Source organism: Mustelus asterias, chromosome 12, assembly GCF_964213995.1.
Source record: "Mustelus asterias chromosome 12, sMusAst1.hap1.1, whole genome shotgun sequence".
Classification (NCBI taxonomy): domain Eukaryota; kingdom Metazoa; phylum Chordata; class Chondrichthyes; order Carcharhiniformes; family Triakidae; genus Mustelus; species Mustelus asterias.
Window position 1 is genome coordinate 54577541 of NC_135812.1, and position 21859 is coordinate 54599399.

The window sequence follows — 21859 nt, forward strand, 5'->3', positions numbered from 1 at the left end:
GTCCCAGCACTGATCCCTGAGGAACACCACTTGTACAGCCCTCCATTCAGAAACGGACCCTTCCACTGCTACCCTCTGTCTTCTATGACCAAGCCAGTCTTGTATCCACCTTGCCAGCTCACCTCTGATCCCATGTGACTTCATCTTCTGTGCAGTCTTCCATGAGGAACCTTGTCAAAGACCTTACTGAAGTCCGTGTAGACAACATCCACTGCCCTACTCTCATCAATCATCTTCGTCACTTCCTTGAAAAACTCGATCAAGTTAGTGAGACACGACCTCCCCTTCACAAAACCATGTTGCTTCTCGCTAATACGTCCTCTTATTTCCAAGTGGGAATAAATCCTGTCTTGAAGAATCCTCTCCAATGAATTCCCTACCACTGATGTAAGGTTCACCGGCCTGTAATTACCTGGATTATTCTTGCTTCCCTTCTTAAATGAAGGAACAACATTGGCTATTCTCCAATCCTCTGGGACCTCCCCTGTAGCTAGTGAGGATACAAAGATTTCTCTCAAGGCCTCCCATGCCTCTCTCAGTATTTTGAGGTATATCCCATCAGGCCCTGGGGACTTGTCTACCTTAATGTTTCTCAAGAACCCCAATACCTCCTCCTTTTTGATCTCAACATGACTCAAACTATCTCAACACCCTTCCCCAGACTCATCATCCACCAAGTCCTTCTCTTTGGTGAATACTGACACAAAATACTCATTTAATACTTCTCTCATTTCCTCTGGCTCCATGCATAGATTCACTCCCCTGTCCTTGAGTCGGCCAACCCTCTCCCTAGCTACCCTCTTGCTCTTGGGATTTTCCTTAATCCTGCTGGCCAATGCTTTTTTGTGACCTCTTTTAGCCATAGAACCATAGAAAATTACAGCTCAGAAACAGGCTTTTTGGGCCTTCTTGTCTGTGCCGAACCATTTTTTGCCTAGTCCCTCTGACCTGCACTTGGACCATATCCCTCCACACCCCTCTCATCCATGAACCCGTCCAAGTTTTTCATAAATGCTAAAAGTGCATTTACCACTTTATCCGGCAGCTCATTCCACACTCCCACCACTCTCTGCATGAAGAAGACCCCCCTAATATTCCCTTTAAACTTTTCTCCATTCACCCTTAACCCATGCCCTCTGGCTTTTTTCTCTCCTAGCCTCAGTGGAAAAAGCCTGCTTGCATTCACTCTATCTATACCCATCAAAATTTTATACACCTCTATCAAGAACAAAGAACAATACAGCACAGGAACAGGCCCTTTGGCCCTCCAAGCCCATGCCGCTCCCTGGTCCAAACTAGACCATTCTTTTGTATCCCTCCATTCCCACTCCGTTCATATGGCTGTCTAGATAAGTCTTAAACGTTCCCAGTGTGTCCGCCTCCACCACCTTGCCTGGCAGCGCATTCCAGGCCCCCACCACCCTCTGTGTAAAATATGTCCTTCTGATATCTGTGTTAAACCTCCCCCCCTTCACCTTGAACCTATGACCCCTCGTGAACATCACCACCGACCTGGGGAAAAGCTTCCCACCGTTCACCCTATCTATGCCTTTCATAATTTTATACACCTCTATTAAGTCTCCCCTCATCCTCCGTCTTTCCAGGGAGAACAACCCCAGTTTACCCAATCTCTCCTCATAACTAAGCCCCTCCATACCAGGCAACATCCTGGTAAACCTCCCCTGTACTCTCTCCAAAGCCTCCACGTCCTTCTGGTAGTGTGGCGACCAGAACTGGACGCAGTATTCCAAATGCGGCCGAACCAACGTTCTATACATCTGCAACATCGGACCCCAACTTTTATACTCTATGCCCCGTCCTATAAAGGCAAGCATGCCATATGCCTTCTTCACCACCTTCTCCACCTGTGACGTCACCTTCAAGGATCTGTGGACTTGCACACCCAGGTCCCTCTGCGTATCTACACCCTTTATGGTTCTGCCATTTATCGTATTGCTCCTCCCTACATTATTTCTACCAAAATGCATCACTTTGCATTTATCAGGATTGAACTCCATCTGCCATTTCTTTGCCCAAATTTCCAGCCTATCTATATTCTTCTGTAGCTTCTGACAATGCTCCTCACTATCTGCAAGTCCTGCCAATTTTGTGTCGTCCGCAAACTTACTGATCACCCCAGTTACACCTTCTTCCAGATCGTTTATATAAATCACAAACAGCAGAGGTCCCAATACAGAGCCCTGCGGAACACCACTAGTCACAGGCCTCCAGCCGGAAGAAGACCCTTCCACTACCACCCTCTGTCTTCTGTGACCAAGTAAGAAGTTTAACAACACCAGGTTAAAGTCCAACAGGTTTATTTGGTAGCAAAAGCCACAGTGTGGCTTTTGCTACCAAATAAACCTGTTGGACTTTAACCTGGTGTTGTTAAACTTCTTACTGTGTTTACCCCAGTCCAACGCCGGCATCTCCACATTCTGTGACCAAGCCAGTTCTCCACCCATCTAGCCACCTCCCCCTTTATCCCATGAGATCCAACCTTTTTCACCAGGCTACCATGAGGGACTTTGTCAAACGCTTTACTGAAGTCCATATAGACGACATCCACGGCCCTTCCCTCGTCAACCATTCTAGTCACTTCCTCAAAAAACTCCACCAGGTTAGTGAGGCATGACCTCCCTCTCACAAAACCATGCTGACTATCGTTAATGAGTTTATTCCTTTCTAAATGCGCATACATCCTGTCTCTAAGAATCTTCTCCAACAACTTCCCCACCACAGACGTCAAGCTCACCGGCCTATAATTACCCGGGTTATCCATCCTTCTTAAATAACGGGACCACATTAGCTATCCTCCAATCCTCTGGGACCTCACCTGTGAGAAGTTTAACAACACCAGGTTAAAGTCCAACAGGTTTATTTGGTAGCGAAAGCAAAAGGTGTGGCTTTTGCTACCAAATAAACCTGTTGGACTTTAACCTGGTGTTGTTAAACTTCTTACTGTGTTTACCCCAGTCCAACGCCGGCATCTCCACATCATGACCTCACCTGTGTCCAGAGATGAGACAAAGATTTGCGTCAGAGGCCCAGCGATTTCATCTTTCGTCTCCCTGAGCAGCCTTGGATAGATTCCATCAGGCCCTGGGGATTTATCAGTCTTTATATTCTCTAACAAACCTAACACTTCCTCCCTTGTAATGGAGATTTTCTCCAATGGTTCAACACTCCCCTCCGAGACACTCCCAGTCAACACATCCCTCTCCTTTGTGAATACCGACGCAAAGTATTCATTTAGGATCTCCCCTACTTCTTTGGGCTCCAAGCATAATTCCCCACTTTTGTCCCTGAGAGAACCATAGAAACCATAGAACCATAGAAAATTACAGCTCAGAAACAGGCCTTTTGGCCCTTCTTGTCTGTGCCGAACCATTTTATGAGTGGTCCGATTTTTTCCCTGACAACCCTTTTGTTCCTAACGTATGAAGAAAATGCCTTGGGATTCTCCTTAATCCTGTCTGCCAAGGACATTTCGTGACCATTTTTTGCCCTTCTAATTCCCCGTTTGAGTTCTTTCCTACTTTCTTTGTACTCCTCCAGAGCTCCCTCCATTTTTAGCTGCCTGGACCTAACATATGCCTCTCTTTTCTTTTTGACCAGTCCCTCAATTTCCCTGGTTATCCATGGTTCTCGAATCCTACCCTTCCTATCCTTCTTTTTTACAGGCACATGCCTGTCCTGTAGCCCTAACAACTGTTCCTTAAAAGACTCACACATGCCAGATGTGGATTTACCCTCAAACAGCCTCTACCAATCAAGAGCTGCCAATTTCTGCCTAATCCCACTAAAGTTAGCCTTCCCCCAATCCAACACCTTACCCTTGGGACACCACTCATCCTTTTCCATCACTATCCTAAAGCTAACAGAATTGTGGTCACTATTTGCCACATGTTCCCCTACCGAAACTTTGAAGACCTGACCGGGCTCATTCCCCAGTACGAGGTCCAGTATAGCCCCCTCTCTCGTCGGGCTATCTACATATTGTTCCAAAGAACCTTCCTGTACGCATTTTACAAATTCCTCCCCATTCAGAGTCCCAGCTCTCAGCGATTTCCAGTCTATACCAGGGAAATTGAAGTCTCCCACTACAACAACCCTATTTTTCCTGCACCTATCCAGTATCTCCTGACATATCCGTTCTTCCACTTCCCTTGGGCTGTTGGGGGGCCTGTAGTATACCCCCAACATAGTGACTGCGCCCTTCCTGTTTCTAAGCTCCACCCAGAGTGACTCGTTACTCGACCCCTCTGAATTGTCCTCCCTCTGCACCGCTGTAATATGCTCTCCAACTAATACTGCTACTCCCCCACCTCTTTTGGCCCCTCCTCTGTCTCGCCTAAAACACTTGTACCCCGGAATATTCAGCTGCCAGTCCTGTCCCTCTTTCAACCAAGTCTCTGTCACCGCAACCACATCCAAATTCCTCGTGAGCATTAAGGCCCTAAGTTCGTCTGTCTTACCTGCTACGCTCCTTGCATTGAAGTATAAGCACTCCAGACCTCCAGGCCCAGTGAGGTTATCCTCCCCCAGAGTGCTCTTCTTCTTTGCCAGCCTTCTCCCAGCCACAAGCTCGTCCCCAGCCTCTACACTTGTAGACCTAATACTTTGATCCCCACCCCCCTGCCATACTAGTTTAAACCCCCCCAAACTGCACTAGCAAAACTCCCAGCCGGGATATTCGTGCTCTTCCAACTTAGTTGTGACCCGTCCTTCTTGTACAGGTGCCATCCTCTCCTGAAAACTTCCCATTGATCTAGGAAAATGAAGCCCTCCCTCCTGGACCAGTCCTTTAGCCAAGCATTCAATTGTACTAACTCCCTATTCTTAGCCTCACTGGCACGAGGCATTGGGAGCAGCCCAGAGATGACCACCCTGGAGGCCCTACCTTTTAGTCTATTTCCCAACTCCCTGAATTGCTCTCGTAGGATCCCCCTGCTCTTCCTATCTACGTCATTTGCACCAATGTGTACAATGACATCCGTTTCTTTATCTTCCCCTCATTCTTCTACGCTCCAGGGAATAAAGTCCCAACCTATTCAATCTCTCTCTGTAACTCAGCTTCTCAAGTCCCGGCAACATCCTTGTGAACCTTCTCTGCACTCTTTCAACCTTATTTACATCCTTCCTGTAACTAGGTGACCAAAACTGTACACAATATTCTAAATTCGGCCTCACCAATGCCTTATTGTGGAGATGCCGGTGTTGGACTGGGGTAAACACAGTAACAGTTTTAACAACACCAGGTTAAAGTCCAACAGGTTTATTTGGTAGCAAATACCATTAGTTTTCGGAGCGCTGCTCCTTCGTCAGATGGAGTGGAAATCTGCTCTCAAATAGGGCACAGAGACACAAAATCAAGTTACAGAATACTGATTAGAATGCAAATCTCTACAGCCAACCAGTCCTTAAAGAGACAGACAATGTGAGTGGAGGGAGCATTAAGCACAGGTTAAAGAGATGTGTATTGTCTCCAGACAGGACAGCCAGCAAGTCCAGGAGGCAAGCTGTGGGGGTTACTGATAGTGTGACATAAACCCAACATCCTGGTTCAGGCCGTCCTCCTGTGTGCGGAACTTGGCTATCAGTTTCTGCTCAGCGACTCTGCGCTGTCGTGTGTCGTGAAGGCATCGTGAAGGTAAGGTTATATAACCTTACCATAACACTCCAACTTTTATACTCGATACTCCGATTTATAAAGGCCAATGTACCAAAGGCACTCTTTACGACCCTATCCACCTGTGACGTCACTTTTAGGGAATTCTGTACCTGTATTCCCAGATCCCTCTGTTCAACTGCACTCTTCAGAGTCCTACCATTTACCCTGTACGTCCTACTTTGGTTTGTCCTTCCAAACTGCAATATCTCATACTTGTCTGCGTTAAATTCCATTTGCCATTTTTCAGCCCATTTTTCCAGTTGGTCCAAAATCCCTCTGCAAGTTTTGAAAACCTTCCTCACTGTCCACTACACCTCCAATCTTTGTATCATCAGCAAATTTGCTGATCCAATTTACCACATTATCATCCAGATCATTGATATAGATGACAAACAACAATGGACCCAACACCGATCCCTGCGGCACACCACTAGTCACAGGCCTCCACTCAGAGAAGCAATCCTCCACAACCACTCTCTAGCTTCTTCCATTGAGCCAGTGTCTAATCCAATTTACTACTTCCCCATGTATACCCAGCGACTGAACCTTCCTAACTAACCTCCCATGAGGGACCTTGTCAAAGGCCTTGCTGAAATCCAGGTAGACAACATCCACCGCCTTCCCTTCATCCACTTTCCTGGTAACCTCCTCGAAAAACTCTAATAGATTGGTCAAACATGACCTACCACGCACGAAGCCATGTTGATTCTCCCTAATAAGTCCCTGTCTATCCAAATATTTGTAGATCCTATCCCTTATCACACCTTCCCACTTGCCCACCACCGACGTCAAACTTACTGGCCTATAATTTCCCGGATTTCTTTTGGAACCTTTTTTAAACAACAGAACAACATGAGCCACCCTCCAATCATCCGGCACCTCCCCCGTGAATACTGACATTTTAAATATGTCTGCCAGGGCCCCTGCAAGTTCAACACTAGCTTCCCTCAAGGTCCGTGGGAATACCCTGTCCGGTCCTGGGGATTTATCCACTCTGATTTGCCTCAAGACAGCAAGCACTTCCTCCCCTTTAATCTGTAAAGGCTCCATGACCTCCCTACCCGTTTGCCCTATTTCCGTAGACTCCATGCCCGTTTCCTCAGTTAATACGGATGCAAAAAAAACATTTAGTATCTCCCCCATCTCTTTTGGTTCCATACACAGTCTACCACTCTGGTCTTCAAGAGGACCAATTTTATCCCTCACTATCCTTTTGCTCCTAACATACCTATAGAAGCTCTTTGGATTTTCCTTCACTCTGTCTGCCAAAGCAACCTCATGTCTTCTTTTAGCCCTCCTGATTTCCCTCTTAAGTAGCATCTTGCACTTTTTATACTCCTCGAGCATCTGATGTGTTCCTTGCTGCCTGTACATTTCATACAACTCTCTCTTCTTCTTAATCAGTGTTATAGTCTCCCTCTAGAACCAAGGTTCCTTATTCCTATTTACTTTGCCTTTAATCCTGACAGGAACATACAAACTCTGCACTCTCAAAATTTCTCCTTTGAAGGCCTCCCACTTTCCATTTACATCCTTACCAGAGAACAGCCTGTGCCAATCCACACTTCCCAGATCCCTTCTCATTTCATCAAATTTGGCCTTTTTCCAGTTCAGAACTTCAACCCGAGGACCAGATCTATCCTTATCCATGATCAGGTTGAAACTAATGGCATTATGATCACTGGGTCCACTCGCATCCATCACCTGCCCTAACTCATTTCCCAATAGGAGATCCAATATCGCATCCTCTCTAGTTGGCACCTCTATATACTGATGTAGAAAATTCTCCTGAACACATTTTACAAATTCTACCCCGTCTAAACCTTTGACAGTATGCGAGTCCCAATCTATATGTGGAAAATTAAAATCCCCTACTATCACAACTTTGTGTTTCTTGCAGTTGTCAGCTATCTCTCTGCTGATTTGCTCCTCCAATTCTCGCTGACTATTGGGTGGTCTATAATACAATCCCATTAATGTGATCATACCTTTCCTGTTTCTCAGCTCCACCCATAGGGCCTCTGTAGACAAGCTCCCTAATCTATCCTGCCTAAGTACCGCTGTAACATTTTCCCTGACCAACAATGCCACCCGCCCACTTTTTATCCCTCTGCCTCTATCCCGCCTGAAACATTGGAACCCTGGAACATTGAGCTACCAGTCCTGCCCCTCCTGTAGCCAAGTTTCACTAATGGCCAAAATATCATATTTTCATGTGTCTATCCATGCCTTCAGCTCATCTGCCTTCCCCACAATACTCCTGGCATTGAAATAGACACACCTCAAAAGGTTATTTCCACCACACTCAACCTTTCCATTTGTAATTTGTGAGTCCTCCTTACTTAAGTTTCTTCTACTTTTCCTTGTATTCCACACTTGCTTCACAAGCCTCCGAGCCTTGTCAAATGCTTCCTTTCTCTCTTTGACTAGGCTCACAATATCTCTCGTTATCCAAGGTTCCCTAAATTTGCCATATTTATCCTTCATCCTTACAGGAATGTGCCAGTCCTGAATCCCTATCAACTTACACTTGAAAGCCTCCCACATGCCAGATGCAGATTTGCCCTCAAGACCCCAATATTCCTTCTGCCCCCAATCTGCATTCTTCAGTTCCTGCCTAATATTGTTGTAATTAGCCTTTCCCCAATTTAGCGCCTTAACTTGAGGACTACACTTTTCTTTATCCATCAGTACCTTAAAGCTTACTGAATTGTGGTCACTGTTCCTGAACTGCTCCCCAACTGAAACATCGACCATCTGGCCGTGCTCATTCCCCAATACCGGGTCCAGTATGGCCCCTTCCCTAGTTGGACTATCTACATACTGTTTCAAGAAGCCCTCCTGGATGCTCCTTACAAACTCTGCCCCACCAATGCCGCTAGCTCTAAGTGAGTCCCAGTCAATATAGGGGAAGTTAAAATCTCCCATCACAACAACCCTGTTACATTTGCAGCTTGCCAAAATCTGCCTACATATCTGTTTCTCTATCGCCCGCTGGCTGTTGTGTGGCCTATAGTAAACCCCTAATATTGTAACTACACTCTTCCTATTCCTGAGCTCTATCCATATTGTCTCGTTGTATGAGCCCTCCAAGGTGTCCTCCCGCAGTACAGCTGTGATATTCTCTTAACCAGTAGTGCAACTTCCCCACCCCTTTTACATCCCCCTCTATCCCACCTGAAACATCTGCACCCTGGAATGTTAAGCTGCCAATCCTGTCCTTCCCTTAACCAAGTCTGTAATGGCAACAACATCATAGTTCCAAGTACTAATCCAAGCTCTAAGTTCAACTGCCTTACCTGTTACACTTCTCGCATTGAAACAAATGCACTTCAGTCCACCAGATCCTCTTTGAGTAGTAACCACACCTTGCCTGTTCTTTCTCTGAGTCTTACTGGCCCTACTCTCTAATTCCCGTTCAAGCCAATTCACCTTTGCTTTGGTTCCCATCCCACTGCCAAACTAATTTAAATCCTCCCGTGTGAGGATTTAAACTAGTTTAAACTTTGAAGGGGCAATCCTGCCCCTTCAAAGACTATTTCCTCGGGTGGATGGAGCTATTACAAGGGGGCATAACTATAGGGTTCATGGTGGGAGATATAGGAAGGATATCAGAGGTAGGTTCTTTACGCAGAGAGTGGTTGGGGTGTGGAATGGACTGCCTGCAGTGATAGTGGAGTCAGACACTTTAGGAACATTTAAGCGGTTATTGGATAAGCACATGGAGCACACCAGGATGATAGGGAGTGGGATAGCTTGATCTTGGTTTCAGATAAAGCTCAGCACAACATCGTGGGCCGAAGGGCCTGGTTCTGTGCTGTACTGTTCTATGTTCTATGTGACACTGGCAAACCTCCCAGCCAGAATATTTATGCCCTTCCAGTTTAGATGCAACCCGTCATTCTTGTACAGGTCCCACCTGCCCTAGATATCTGAAACCCTCCCTCCTACATGAGCTGTTGAGCTGCACTATCTTCCTATTCCTAGCCTCACTAGCATGTGGCACAGGAAGTAATCCTGAGATTACAACCCTAGAGGTCCTGCTTTTTAACTTTCTACCTAACTGCCTAAACTGCTACTGCAGGACCTCATCACTCTTCCTACCTATGTCATTAGTACCAATATGTACCACAACTTCTGGCTGTTCACGCTCTCCCTTCAGAATGCTTTCTGTCCGTTCAGAGATATCCTGGATCCTGGCACCAGGGAGGCAACATACCATCCTGGAGTCTCTTTCATGTCCACAGAAGTGCCTATCTGCACCCCTCACTATCAAGTCCCCTATAACTATTGCTCTAATGCTCTCTGTCCCTCCCTGCTTAACAAGAGTCAGCCGTGGTGCCACTGCTGCTGTTATCCCGTGATAGGCCATTCCCCCCCCCCAAAGTATCCAAAATGGTACACTTGTTAGAGAGGGGAATGACCACAGGGGATTCCTGCACTGACTGCCTGCCCCTTCTAGCGGTCATCCATCTATCTGCCACTCTCTCACACACACACACACACAAGCATTGGGGTCCATTCACACACACATTCTCACACACAAATAAACATTGGGACATACACTCATTCTCACGCACACACACGATTCACAGCATGGACGCCCAAGTCCCAGCTCATTGCACAGACAGCCAAAGGTCCAGAGCTGGTTTGAGTTTGTCAGAGTGCGGTCACTGCCTCCCCACACCCCCCCAAAAACCCCAACCTTGTGGTCACACCGCAAGCGAATATGGTCTTGGTGTCTGCGAACAACTCTTCCGTTTTACTGTCTCACGATGCAAGATACTGGACCACTTTGGTTTAAAATTATTCCCGGTAACCACCTTTGGTTACGACCAAAGTTTCTGATGTAAAGCTGATCACCCAGTTTGAACTGCCTCTCTTTGGCGTGGTGGCCGCGTCTCTCCTTCTGTTTCTCTTGTCTCCTGCTCACTTTTGCTCTGAGATCCGGATGAAGCAGATCCAGATGAGACTTCAGCCTTCTTCCTAAAGATTCCATCGGAGAGAGTCTAGTTGTGGATTGTGGCATGATGCAATACTGGAACAAAATCTTGAGAGCTTTGTTCTTAAAGTATCACTTGACATTCTCTTCAATCCCTTCTTCAGAGTTTGAACAGCTCTTTCTGCTGGACCATTTATAGCCTGATGAAACGGCACAGTATGCACATGGCGTATACCATTCTTTTACATGAATTCCTGAAACACGCCACTTGTAAACAGAGTGTCATTATCTGAAAGAAGTGAATCTGGTAACCACTCTTTTTATTTAAACAGTTCACAAATACAAAATACATAACACTTTCAAATTACAAACCAGAATACAATACAAACTCACAATAATAAATTATAGAAATAACACCCGATATAACACAATATCAACAATAAACATGCCATTTTTAATACAACAGCACAACCAACAGAGCATAATAACAAACAGCTAGTGTGCATTGCGAGTTATCCACAATCCGCCTTCCAACATTGCAAACAATTCACAATACTGTAAACCAGCAAGTTATAATATAAACACAGTACCAACAGCCAACACACCATCCTTTAACCAATAACAAGCAACTCCTTTTGAATAAGAATGGGATTCATTGCAAGTTATCTACAAATTTCCAGGGCTTTGCCCAAAAATCTGGTAACCCAGGGCTTGTGGAAATTTGACATAGTGTCTCTATTGTCACAGGAGCTGGAATATTACTCATGATCCACATGTAGTCTGGACCACGGCCTGTCAGACCATACCCAAGGATGAAGTAGTACCCCGTCTGTTAGAACATAGAACAGCTACAGCACAAACAGGCCCTTCGGCCCACAAGTTGCGCCGAACATGTCCCGACCTACTAGGCTTACCTATAACCCTCTATCTTACTAACTTCCATGAACTTATCCAAAAGTCTCTTAAAAGACCCTATCGAATCCGCCTCCACCACCACTACCGCAGCCGATTCCACGCACCCACCACCCTCTGAGTGAAAAACTTACCCTTAACATCTCCTCTGTACCTACTCCCCAGCACCCTAAACCTGTGACCTCTTGTGGCAACCATTTCAGCCCTGGGTAAAAGCCTCTGAGAATCCACTCTATCAATACCTCTCAACATCTTATACACCTCTATCAGGTCACCTCTCATCCTTTGCTTCTCCAAGGAGAAAAGACCTAGCTCTCTCAACCTATCCTCATAATGCATGCCACCTAATCCAGGCAACATCCTTGTAAACCTCCTCTGCACCCTTTCTATGACTTCCACATCCTTTCTGTAATGAGGCGACCAGAACTGGGCACAGTACTCCAGATAGGGTCTGACCAGGGTCCTATACAGCTGCAGCATTATCTCCCGATTTCTAAACTCAATTCCTCTATTGATGAAGGCCAGTATTCCATAGGCCTTCTTAACCACAGCCTCTACCTGCGACGCTGTTTTGAGCGTCCTATGAACCCGGACCCCAAGATCCTTGTGATCTTCCACACTGCCAAGCGTCTTACCCGTAATATTATATTCTTTCATCCTATTCGACCTGCCAAAATGAACCACCACAGACTTATCTGGGTTGAAGTCCATCTGCCACTTCTCTGCCCAGCCTTGCATCTTATCTATGTCTCGTTGCAACTGCTGACATCCCTCTACACTATCCACAACACCACCAATCTTTGTGTCATCAGCAAACTTGCCAACCCATCCTTCCACTTCCTCATCCAGGTCGTTTATAAAAATCACAAAGAGCAAGGGTTCCAGAACAGATCCCTGGGGCACTCCACTGGTGACCGGCCTCCACTCTGAAAAAGACCCATCTACAACCACTCTTTGCCTTCTGTGGGCAAGCCAGTTCTGAATCCACAAGGCAATGTCCCATTGTATCCCATGCCCCTTCACTTTCTCAATAAGCCTTGCATGGGGCACCTTATCTTGTCACCTTACTTCAGCCTTGCTGAAATCCATATAAACTACATCTACCGTTCTTCCTTCGTCTATGTGTCTAGTTACATCTTCAAAAAATTCTATTAGGCTCGTAAGGCATGATCTGCCTTGGACAAAGCCGTGCTGGCTATTTCTGATCATACTATTCCTCTCCAGATGTTCATAAATCCTGCCTCTCAGGATCTTCTCCATCAACTTACCAACCACTGAGGGGTGTGTTGGGGGGAATTAACTCAGAAGAATCATTCCACACTCGAGCCTGATTCAATTGACAAACAGTTTATTGAGTTACGCCAGCGGGGAGAAGCCACAGGGGCTGACCATGTGTAACTCCACCCAACAAAGAATATCATCAATTCTTATCCAGTTACTCAGCCCATCCCGGCTGCACACAGAATGGTTACAGATCACATACATTACATATAGGTCCAATGAAATTAGTATCTGGACATTATGGGGCTTTGTGATCATCTCATGAACAGATAGGTGCCCCCATCGTGATGTTTTCCAAACCCCCTTATCTACCATCCTTGGGCTTTCTTTGTACATGGACTCCCTTAGTTTGAAAAGGGTGTATTAAAAGTTCTCAAATGGACATCAGTGCCTTTCCTTTGTTTTAATCTAATGACCACACAGTCTGGGAATCCTTTCTACTTTTAAACTCTTTTTTTCAGTATCCACTTCTAGAATTTTCCTTTTCATTGTGTTAATTGTGTCAGGAATAAATCTTTGGACTTGACAGGAAGTTTAACCCAAGATCAATCCAACACAGCATTGGTCAGAATCATTTCACATGTCCCAAATTTGAAATAACCATTACAAATTAAAACTCTCATTCTCACATGTGTGAATTGTACCTGGATGGAAATTCCCCATGTTTAGTAAAATATCCTGGAATCATGTCTCTGGCCAGTAAATATGGTCCAGGTTCATAACTTTAAAAAAACTTTATTAATTACACTTCCTTTTTAAAAATCTGTTTGATTTAAATCACAGACAGAAAACCTCAAAGCTTGAAGTATTCAACCCACAAATATCATCCATACACAAGCTGAGAAACTTAGCATGTGCTTTACAAGAATAACCACAATAACTTCCTTAAGTGTTCTTGTGATTCTGTTTTTAAACATCCAAAAATGCCTTTAATTAAAGACTCAAGATGAGGTTAATTCCCACAGAAAGATAAACCTTAGCAAATGTATCCCAAAACAATGATAAAACACATCTACAAACATCCACATAAAACAAACAAAACACACAGGTTCTCACAGCTCGTCAATTTCAAACAATGAATCCTCAGCATTCTCTCTCACAGCGATAGCTTCTTAAAGCAACAGAGCACTACAAGCTTATGACTCCTTGATTAACATAAGATACGAGGTCCTTCATTATAACAATCTTTTTTAAACCAACTTCTAAGGCCTGATTTTATAGGCAACGTGTAGGCTTTGTTGATTTAAAATTCCAAACACGTCACCACCTGCAAAATCTTTGATCTTTATTTGGGGTTGAGGTGACATAGAACATAGAACATCGAACAGTACAGCACAGAACAGGCCCTTCGGCCCACGATGTTGTGCCGAGCTTTATCTGAAACCAACACGATTAAATTCTCACAGTTATTCCAAATCCTCCAGGCTATGATTAAAATTTCCACATTTAACTGGTTCCCATAAATCCTCAATTATAAACTAAAATAGACGCATGAGTTTCCGGGCAATTTAAAAACAAATCAACTGTCTGCTGAAAGGGTTAACTTTTCAACAGAACCTAAAGGGGCGGGGAGTGAGCAGAAAAACGTGGCAGACGATTACATCACTTTACATAATTTTTAAAAATTTCTCACAACAAAACAAACTTGATTTTAAACTTCATCTATTAATTTTTTGTTATATTCCTCAACCTAATTATTTTAATCTGTTCAGTTTTTATTAGGGATGGGTAACTTCTGTTCTTTATAAACTGGTTCACTTGTTTCGTTAATTCTACATGAGATTTTATCATCCTTATTCTTTTCCTCCTTTTACTACCACTCCCTCTGTTTTGCAGGAGAGTCGTGGGGATTCCAATCAGACCAAATCATTTTATCATCAAAGTAAAATACTGCGGATTTAGTTTAATTGTTTTGCCAGAAAGATTGACAGCATCTGCAGAGAGAGAATAGAGCCAATATTACAAGTCTGGATGATCCTTCATAAGAGCTCTTAAGAAGTGTCATCCAGAGTTGAAATGTTGGCTTGATTCTCTAATCATTTTATTGATGAGTTTCTTGTTCTTAGTTTCCAAATGGCAGGTAAGAGAGCTGTCCAGTCCCCACTCCAGCTCTGATTTTTCACTGGCCATGCTTGGGTAGGATTATAACCATTAGAATCTACTCTCAGAGGTCTGTTTTTCAGTTCAGTGCTACTTGGAGTATCCCGTCACTTCACCAACTATCAGGGCGCAAGTCCCTCACAGTCCTTATCACAAATTTATGATAAAATAATGTGAACAATGCCTGAGAACGCTTCTTAACTTCTTCACCAACTACCTACCACTGTTTGTTGATTGGTCAGACTTCCTTTTTACAGATTTGGGTATCTCAGCTACTGAACACCAGCTGGACCTGGAATAAGTTTAATTCTAACTCATTCTGAGTAAATATTCTCACCAGGTCCTCTGTCGGGGCCCTGCTAAGCAGCTTTAATGGTCTGTGACAGTCCAGTCCCATAATGCCTCACATTCAATCTGCAGTCCTTCAATTATAAATGGGCGGCACGGTGGCACAGTGGTTAGCACTGCTGCCTCACAGCACCAAGGACCCATGTTCAATTCCTGGCTTGGGTCACTGTCTGTGCTCTCCCCGTGTCTGCATGGGTTTCCTCCATGTGTTCGGGTTTCCTCCCACAGTCCAAGGATGTACAGGTTAGGTGGATTGGCTATGCTAAATTCACCCTAGTGTCAGGGGGACTAGCTAGGGTAAATACATGGGGTTATTGGGATAGGGTCTGGGTAGGATTGTTGGTCATGATGTGGAGATGCCGGCGTTGGACTGGGGTAAACACAGTAAGAAGTTTAACAACACCAGGTTAAAGTCCAACAGGTTTATTTGGTAGCAAAAGCCACACAAGCTTTCGGAGCTCCAAGCCCCTTCTTCAGGACCTGAAGAAGGGGCTTGGAGCTCCGAAAGCTTATGTGGCTTTTGCTACCAAATAAACCTGTTGGACTTTAACCTGGTGTTGTTAAACTTCTTACTAGGATTGTTGGTGCAGACTCGATGGGCTGAATGGCCTCCTTCTGCGCTGTAAGATTCTATGAATCTATAACAGAATGTGTGACTGTATGGAGCTGCCTCAGCCATGGTCAACCCCAACACTGCCTTCTTGAACTACTACAATGCCTGAGGTGTAAGTACACCCACAGTGCTGTTAGGGAGGAATTTCCAGCTACACATTCCAGACTTTCACTCGACTGTAGGTGGATATCAGATTGATATATTCCATTCAACCACACCCAAGGTGAGTTATTCCAATTCCTTTATTGTCCAGGACAATAATATTCACAATATCTTTAAAACAGAAATTAAACATTCCCATTTGAATTTAGGTATTAACATATTTTGTTAGTTTGTTCTTTATTGTCAATGTCAGGCTTGGGTTGTTCCCCTTGGAGCAAAGGACATTGAGGGGAGATTTGATCGAGGTGGACAAGATTCTGACAGGTTTAGATAAGGTGGACAAAGAAAAGTTGTTCCATTAGCTGATGGGAGAAGGATGAGGGGGAGGCAGATTTCAGGTTTTGGGTCAGAGATGCAGGGGGGGATGTGAGGAAGAATATTTTGATGCAGTGAATGGTAATGACCTGGAACTCATTGCCTATGAGGGTGGAGGAAGTGGAGACAATAAACAATGGCCTCCTTCTGCATGTAGGATTCTATGAGTAATTTATCTGCCACTGATGTCAGGCTCAGCGGCCTGTATTTACCAGGCTTCTCTTTGCTACCCTTCTTAAACAACGGAACAACATTAGCCACGCTCCAGTCTTCCGGAACTTTGCCAGTCAAAAGAGATGAAACAAATATCTCTGCAAGGTCCTCTGCAATTTCTTCCCTAGCCTCCCACAAGATCCAAAGATGCACTTAATCAGGCCCAGGGGATTTGTCCACCTTAATGCACTTGAAGGCTGCAGATAGGGTGGTACAGTGGTTAGCACTGCTGTCGCACAGCACCACGAACCCGGGTTCGATTCCAGGCTTGGGTCACTGTCTGTATGGAGTTTGCATATTCTCCCCGTGTCTGTCTGGGTTTCCTTTGGGTGCTCTAGTTTCCTCCCATCGTCCAAAGGTGTGCGAGTTAGGTTGATTGGCTATGATAAATTGCCCCTTAATGTCAGGGGGACTAGGAAGGTAAATATGTGGGGTTATGGGGATAGGACCTGGGTAGGATTGTTGTCAGTGCAGGCCCGTCTGCAATGTAGATTCCATGATTCCTCCTCCCTAGTAATGTGTGTGTGGCCCTAGACATCACTGCCTGTTTTCCTTATTTCTTTAGCATCCATGATGTCCTCTGCAGTAAACTCCGAGGAGAAATATTCATTAAAGATCTCATCCATCTCCTGTGTCTCCGCACACAGTTGGCCATGTTGAGTCTTAAGTGGACCTATTCTCTCTCTAGCCACCCTTTTACTCTTAATATAGCTATAGAACCTCTTGGGATTTTCTTAACCTTACCTGCCAGCTCCATATCATACCCTCTTTTTACCCTCCTGATTTCCCTCTTAAGTGTTCTCTTACACTTTTTATAGTCATCGAGGGATTCACTTGTCTCCGATTGTCTAAACCCAATGTATGCTTCCTTCTTTTACCTGACCAGAGCCTCAATGTCCCTCGTCAGCCAGGGATCCCTAAATTTACCATTCTTTCCCTTCATCCTAACAGGAATATACTGTCCCTGAACTCGATATCACATTTTCAAAAGCATCCCATTTGCCAATCATTCCTTTCCCTTCAAACAGATTCACCTAATCGACATCTGCTAGATCCTGCCTAATGCCCAGAAAATTGGCTCTGCTCCAGTTTAGGGCCTCAACCTGTGGACTTGTATTATCTTTTTCCATAACTATTTTAAAATTGTTGGAGAAATTCGCAATAGGTTAGAGAAATTTCAAATGGTTAGGGATTTAAGACACTAATATGCTACTAGCACAGAGTGAAGTGACTCTAGATCAGACTTACAGACTAACAGGGGAACTGCCTGCATGAAGACAGTATAAATGTAGTAAGTCATTTGAATAAGTATGCGATTTGAACAAGCATTTCAGATGTATTTTCGATTTTAAAAAGTATGCAGCTGCATTTTTAAATAATCTGTACTCTTTAGCCAAAAGCAGGTTGCTGCAGAGCATGATAGCATATTGAGATGAACCATATTCTTTGGAACAATGAAAGCACAAAATGTGTATATTTTTATCAGTACAAGTTGCAGATAGAATGTTCCCAAAGCAACTTTATGAATAGAGCTGTTCAATTCGCTCTGACTTGAGTGGTATTGGAAAGCTCAGGGCCTTCTCTTCAGAGAGGCATTGGATCGCCCAATGCTATTTCTCCCTTCGATCGTTGGTTAAATAAAATATTCATCTTTCACCAGGATACTGACTTTGCGAGTCTCTGTATTTAGCTGAAGTTTTGGCAATACATAGTTTTTGTTACCAGGGTTTTTCAGAGACTAAGAGTGTTCTGGTCACTGGATACAAAGTGTTCCCGGACTAACAGTTCAGCCACTTGCCTTACCTCATTTCTTAACAGTCTTATAGAAAGTGAGTCCAAAAATTAATAATGAAAAATAAGGAGCTGGCAGATGAATTGAACAAGTATTTTGCCTCAGTCTTCACAGTAGAGGATACAGGTCACAGCTCAGAAACAGCTGTAAATCAGAAAACAGAAGTGTTGGGTGTACTCTGAAAAATCACAATTACCAGGGAAGTGGTGCTCAGCAAACTGTTGGAGCTGTGGGTGATGAGTCCTCGGGTCCTGCTGGGCTTTATTTTGGGGTTTTAACAGAAGTGGCGACTGAGATAGCTGATGTGTTGTTTCATTTTCTAAAATTCCCCATCGGGAATTGGATAAAAGGGAACCAGCTGTATTTAGCTTTCCAGAAGGCATTTGATAAGGTGCCACATCAAAAGGTATTGCAGCAAATAAAAGCTCACGCTGCAGCGATAACATATTGTAATGGATAGAAGATTGGCTAGCTAGCAGGAAACAGTGGGCATAAATGGGTCATTTTCCAGTTTAAGAGAGAGAGAGTGACCTGAGCCAACCTTTCCAGAGTCTGCACCCTCCCTGGATTCACTTCATTTCCCTTCAGTTGCTGCAAGTCCCCAATTTCCCCCAGAATGAGAAAGGAAATGGAAAGGGGGAGAAAAGAAAGTGTTTTACTCACAGATGTTGGCGACAGGAGTGAGTTTCAGTCTGTCTGAAGCTCAATCTTCATTCACACAAAACCCGCATTCTGATTGGCTGGAGGACCAGAGTCCTTCCGGTCTTCCAACTTTTCCCATTGGCCCGAGCGGGTGAAAAGCAATGTGTCGGAAGTGCGTATTGACGAGTTTCAGGGAATGCGCATGTGTAGGTTTTGGGGGCAGTGCGCATGTGCACGTGTGGAACCCGGGACAAAGTGGGCGTCCTGACCATTGTGTATCGGAATCTTCCAGTCTTTCCCATTGGACAACAGCTCAGCGCGGCTCGAGATTTTTATTTAAACCATTCACAAATACAAACCAAAATACATTACAATTTCCAATCCAAAACATTGCAATCAAACCACATTATACTCTCATAACAATTATATAAACAACAAATTAATAGAAGCACAATATCAACCACTGATATTCATTATCAATTATCCGGAACTTTCCGAGGTTTCAGCTTTCGGGGTTTCGACTTATTGCGTCCAAGCCAACGGGACTGACATTCAGGATTACAAACCATTCCATCCAAATGTATTTCAATCAAAACACATTATAATTTCACAATAGTAGCAACAGCAACCTCATATAAACACATTATCAACAGCCAACATGCATCACGAGTTGTCTGCAACCAGGCTTTCTAACGTTACAATCAATTCACAATGACTGCAAGCCAGCAAGCTAATATTAACAAAGTACCAACAGCTATCACACCGCCCGTAAGACAGTAACAAACAACTCCCTTTCAAGTAGAACAGAGACCATTGTGAGTTATCGGCAGTGTGTTTATTTGTTTATTTTCATATTTATTTAATTAATAATTAAATAAAATTTAAATAATAAATATAAATATTTACATATTTATCCTTCGATCAACAACACTAAAAACATACCATCTGCTCATGATCACATTGCTGTTTGTGGGATCTTGCTGTGTGTAAATTGGCTGCTACGTTTCCTACATTACAACAATGACCACACTTTGAAAGTACTTCATTGGTTGTAATAAAGCACTTTGGGATGTCCTGTAGTTGTGAAAGGTGCTATGGAAATGCAAATGTTTAAATTGAAGATTTATGCTCTCTGACCTTGTTATCTGGAACTTAGCTGATTTCAGCCACCCCCAACTTTTAATAAATTCACTTTGGTTCAGACAAGATTTGAACCAATTAAGGCAAAGGCAGAATTCCCTGGATAGTAAATTTAAAAAGTTTATTCAATGGAGAAATGTTATTGAACAACTTTAAGACATTGACTTTTACAACTTCACGTGGGTGATCAGTCCGTAGAAGTGTAACCCTCTCTGGCTCCTTCTTTGATAGGAATTCTTGTGGAATTCAGCCTCAGGAGTCTGGCTCCTTCTTGGACGGTAATTTCCTTGGAATTCGGCCTCGGAGTCTTCGGCCAGCAAGGAAGACCTTTGGAACCTCTATCTTTATCCCGAAAGTGACCATTACCTAACGTCAGAGTTGGGCCTATTGTTACATGACAATTGATCAATTTGGTTACCAGATTAATTTAATTGGATCCCTAATTACTTACACCACTTTTCCTGATTATCTTAGACAGGAATACAATAGAACTGTTTCACACTATCCCTTTCATATTATTCCTATCCCTGGGGCAGCATTGTGACACAGTGGTTAGTACTGCTGCCTCACAACGCCAGGGACCTGGGTTCGATTCCCAGCTTGAGTCACTGTCTCTGTGGAGTTTGCACGTTCTCTGTGTCTGCATGGGTTCCCTCTGGGTGCTCCGGTTTCCTCCCACAGTCTGAAAGATGTGCTGGTTAGGTGCATTGACCTGAACAGGTGCTGGAATGTGGCAATTAGGAGAATTTCACAATAATTTCATTGCAATGTTAATATAAGCCTGACCTGTGACTAATATATAAACTTTTATCTGATTCTATACAATTCTTTCAAATGTTGAGGCTAATCAGAGCTTGAAGGTCTCTCTTGCCAATGTATTTATCTTCATTGCACATTCTTTACATACACAGCAATTAAGCTTTTACATTTTTACAGCAAATAAAACTCAGTCTTTTACTATAACTACTGATTGATTATTGATTCATTAATTATAACTCAAGGCTCACTATTTAGTATTTGTTGATGACAGATGGTTAATTGATACAGAAATCTTTAATATAAAAAAAACTTTATATTTGATTAATACAAGATTAACTAGTTCAGAAAGAACAGAGGATGCTGCAAACACTCAGAAGGTCAGGCAGAATCTTTTGAGAGGAAGCAGAGTCAAAGGACTCGAAACGTTAACTCTTTCTCTCCTCAGATGCTGCCAGAGCTGCAGAGTTTCCCCAGAATCCTTTGCTCGTTTCAGATTCCAGCATCCGCAGTATTTTGCTCATTTTACACTTGTTAAAAAAACAGGTTGTCACAGAGACATACAGTGCTGAAAAGCCCATCAAGTCTGCACCAATAATAACTCCCTCTTAAGGCACGCTCATCCTATTTTTCTACACATGTCCCATATCGTTGTATAGAATAGAAACCCTACAGTGCAGAAAGAGGCCATTCGGCCCATCGCGCCTGCACCGACCACAATCCCACCCAGGACCTACCCCCATATCCCTACATATTTTACCCACTAATCCCTCTAACCTATGCATCTCAGGACACTAAGGGGCAATTTTTTAGCATGGCCAATCAACCTAACCCGCACATCTTTGGACTGTGGGAGGAAACCGGAGCACCCGGAGGAAACCCACGCAGACGCGAGGAGAATGTGCAAACTCCACACAGACAGTGACCCAAGCCGGGAATCGAACCCAGGTCCCTGGAGCTGTGAAGCAG

At 44.0% G+C, this 21859-nt stretch overlaps 2 protein-coding genes across 2 annotated transcripts in view; one reads left to right on the forward strand and one right to left on the reverse strand.

Moving 5' to 3' along the window:
• The window catches only part of LOC144501461 (uncharacterized), a 418660-nt gene that overhangs the window by 221372 nt on the left and 175429 nt on the right, over positions 1 to 21859 (forward strand). The gene's annotated exons all lie outside the window — the stretch shown is intronic.
• LOC144502014 (uncharacterized) overlaps positions 1 to 21859 on the reverse strand; it is a 46916-nt gene that overhangs the window by 22987 nt on the left and 2070 nt on the right. The window contains exon 2 of the mRNA XM_078226031.1: positions 11670 to 11676. Coding sequence (XP_078082157.1) covers positions 11670 to 11676 — 7 coding nt within the window. The remainder of the gene's footprint in view (positions 1 to 11669; positions 11677 to 21859) is intronic.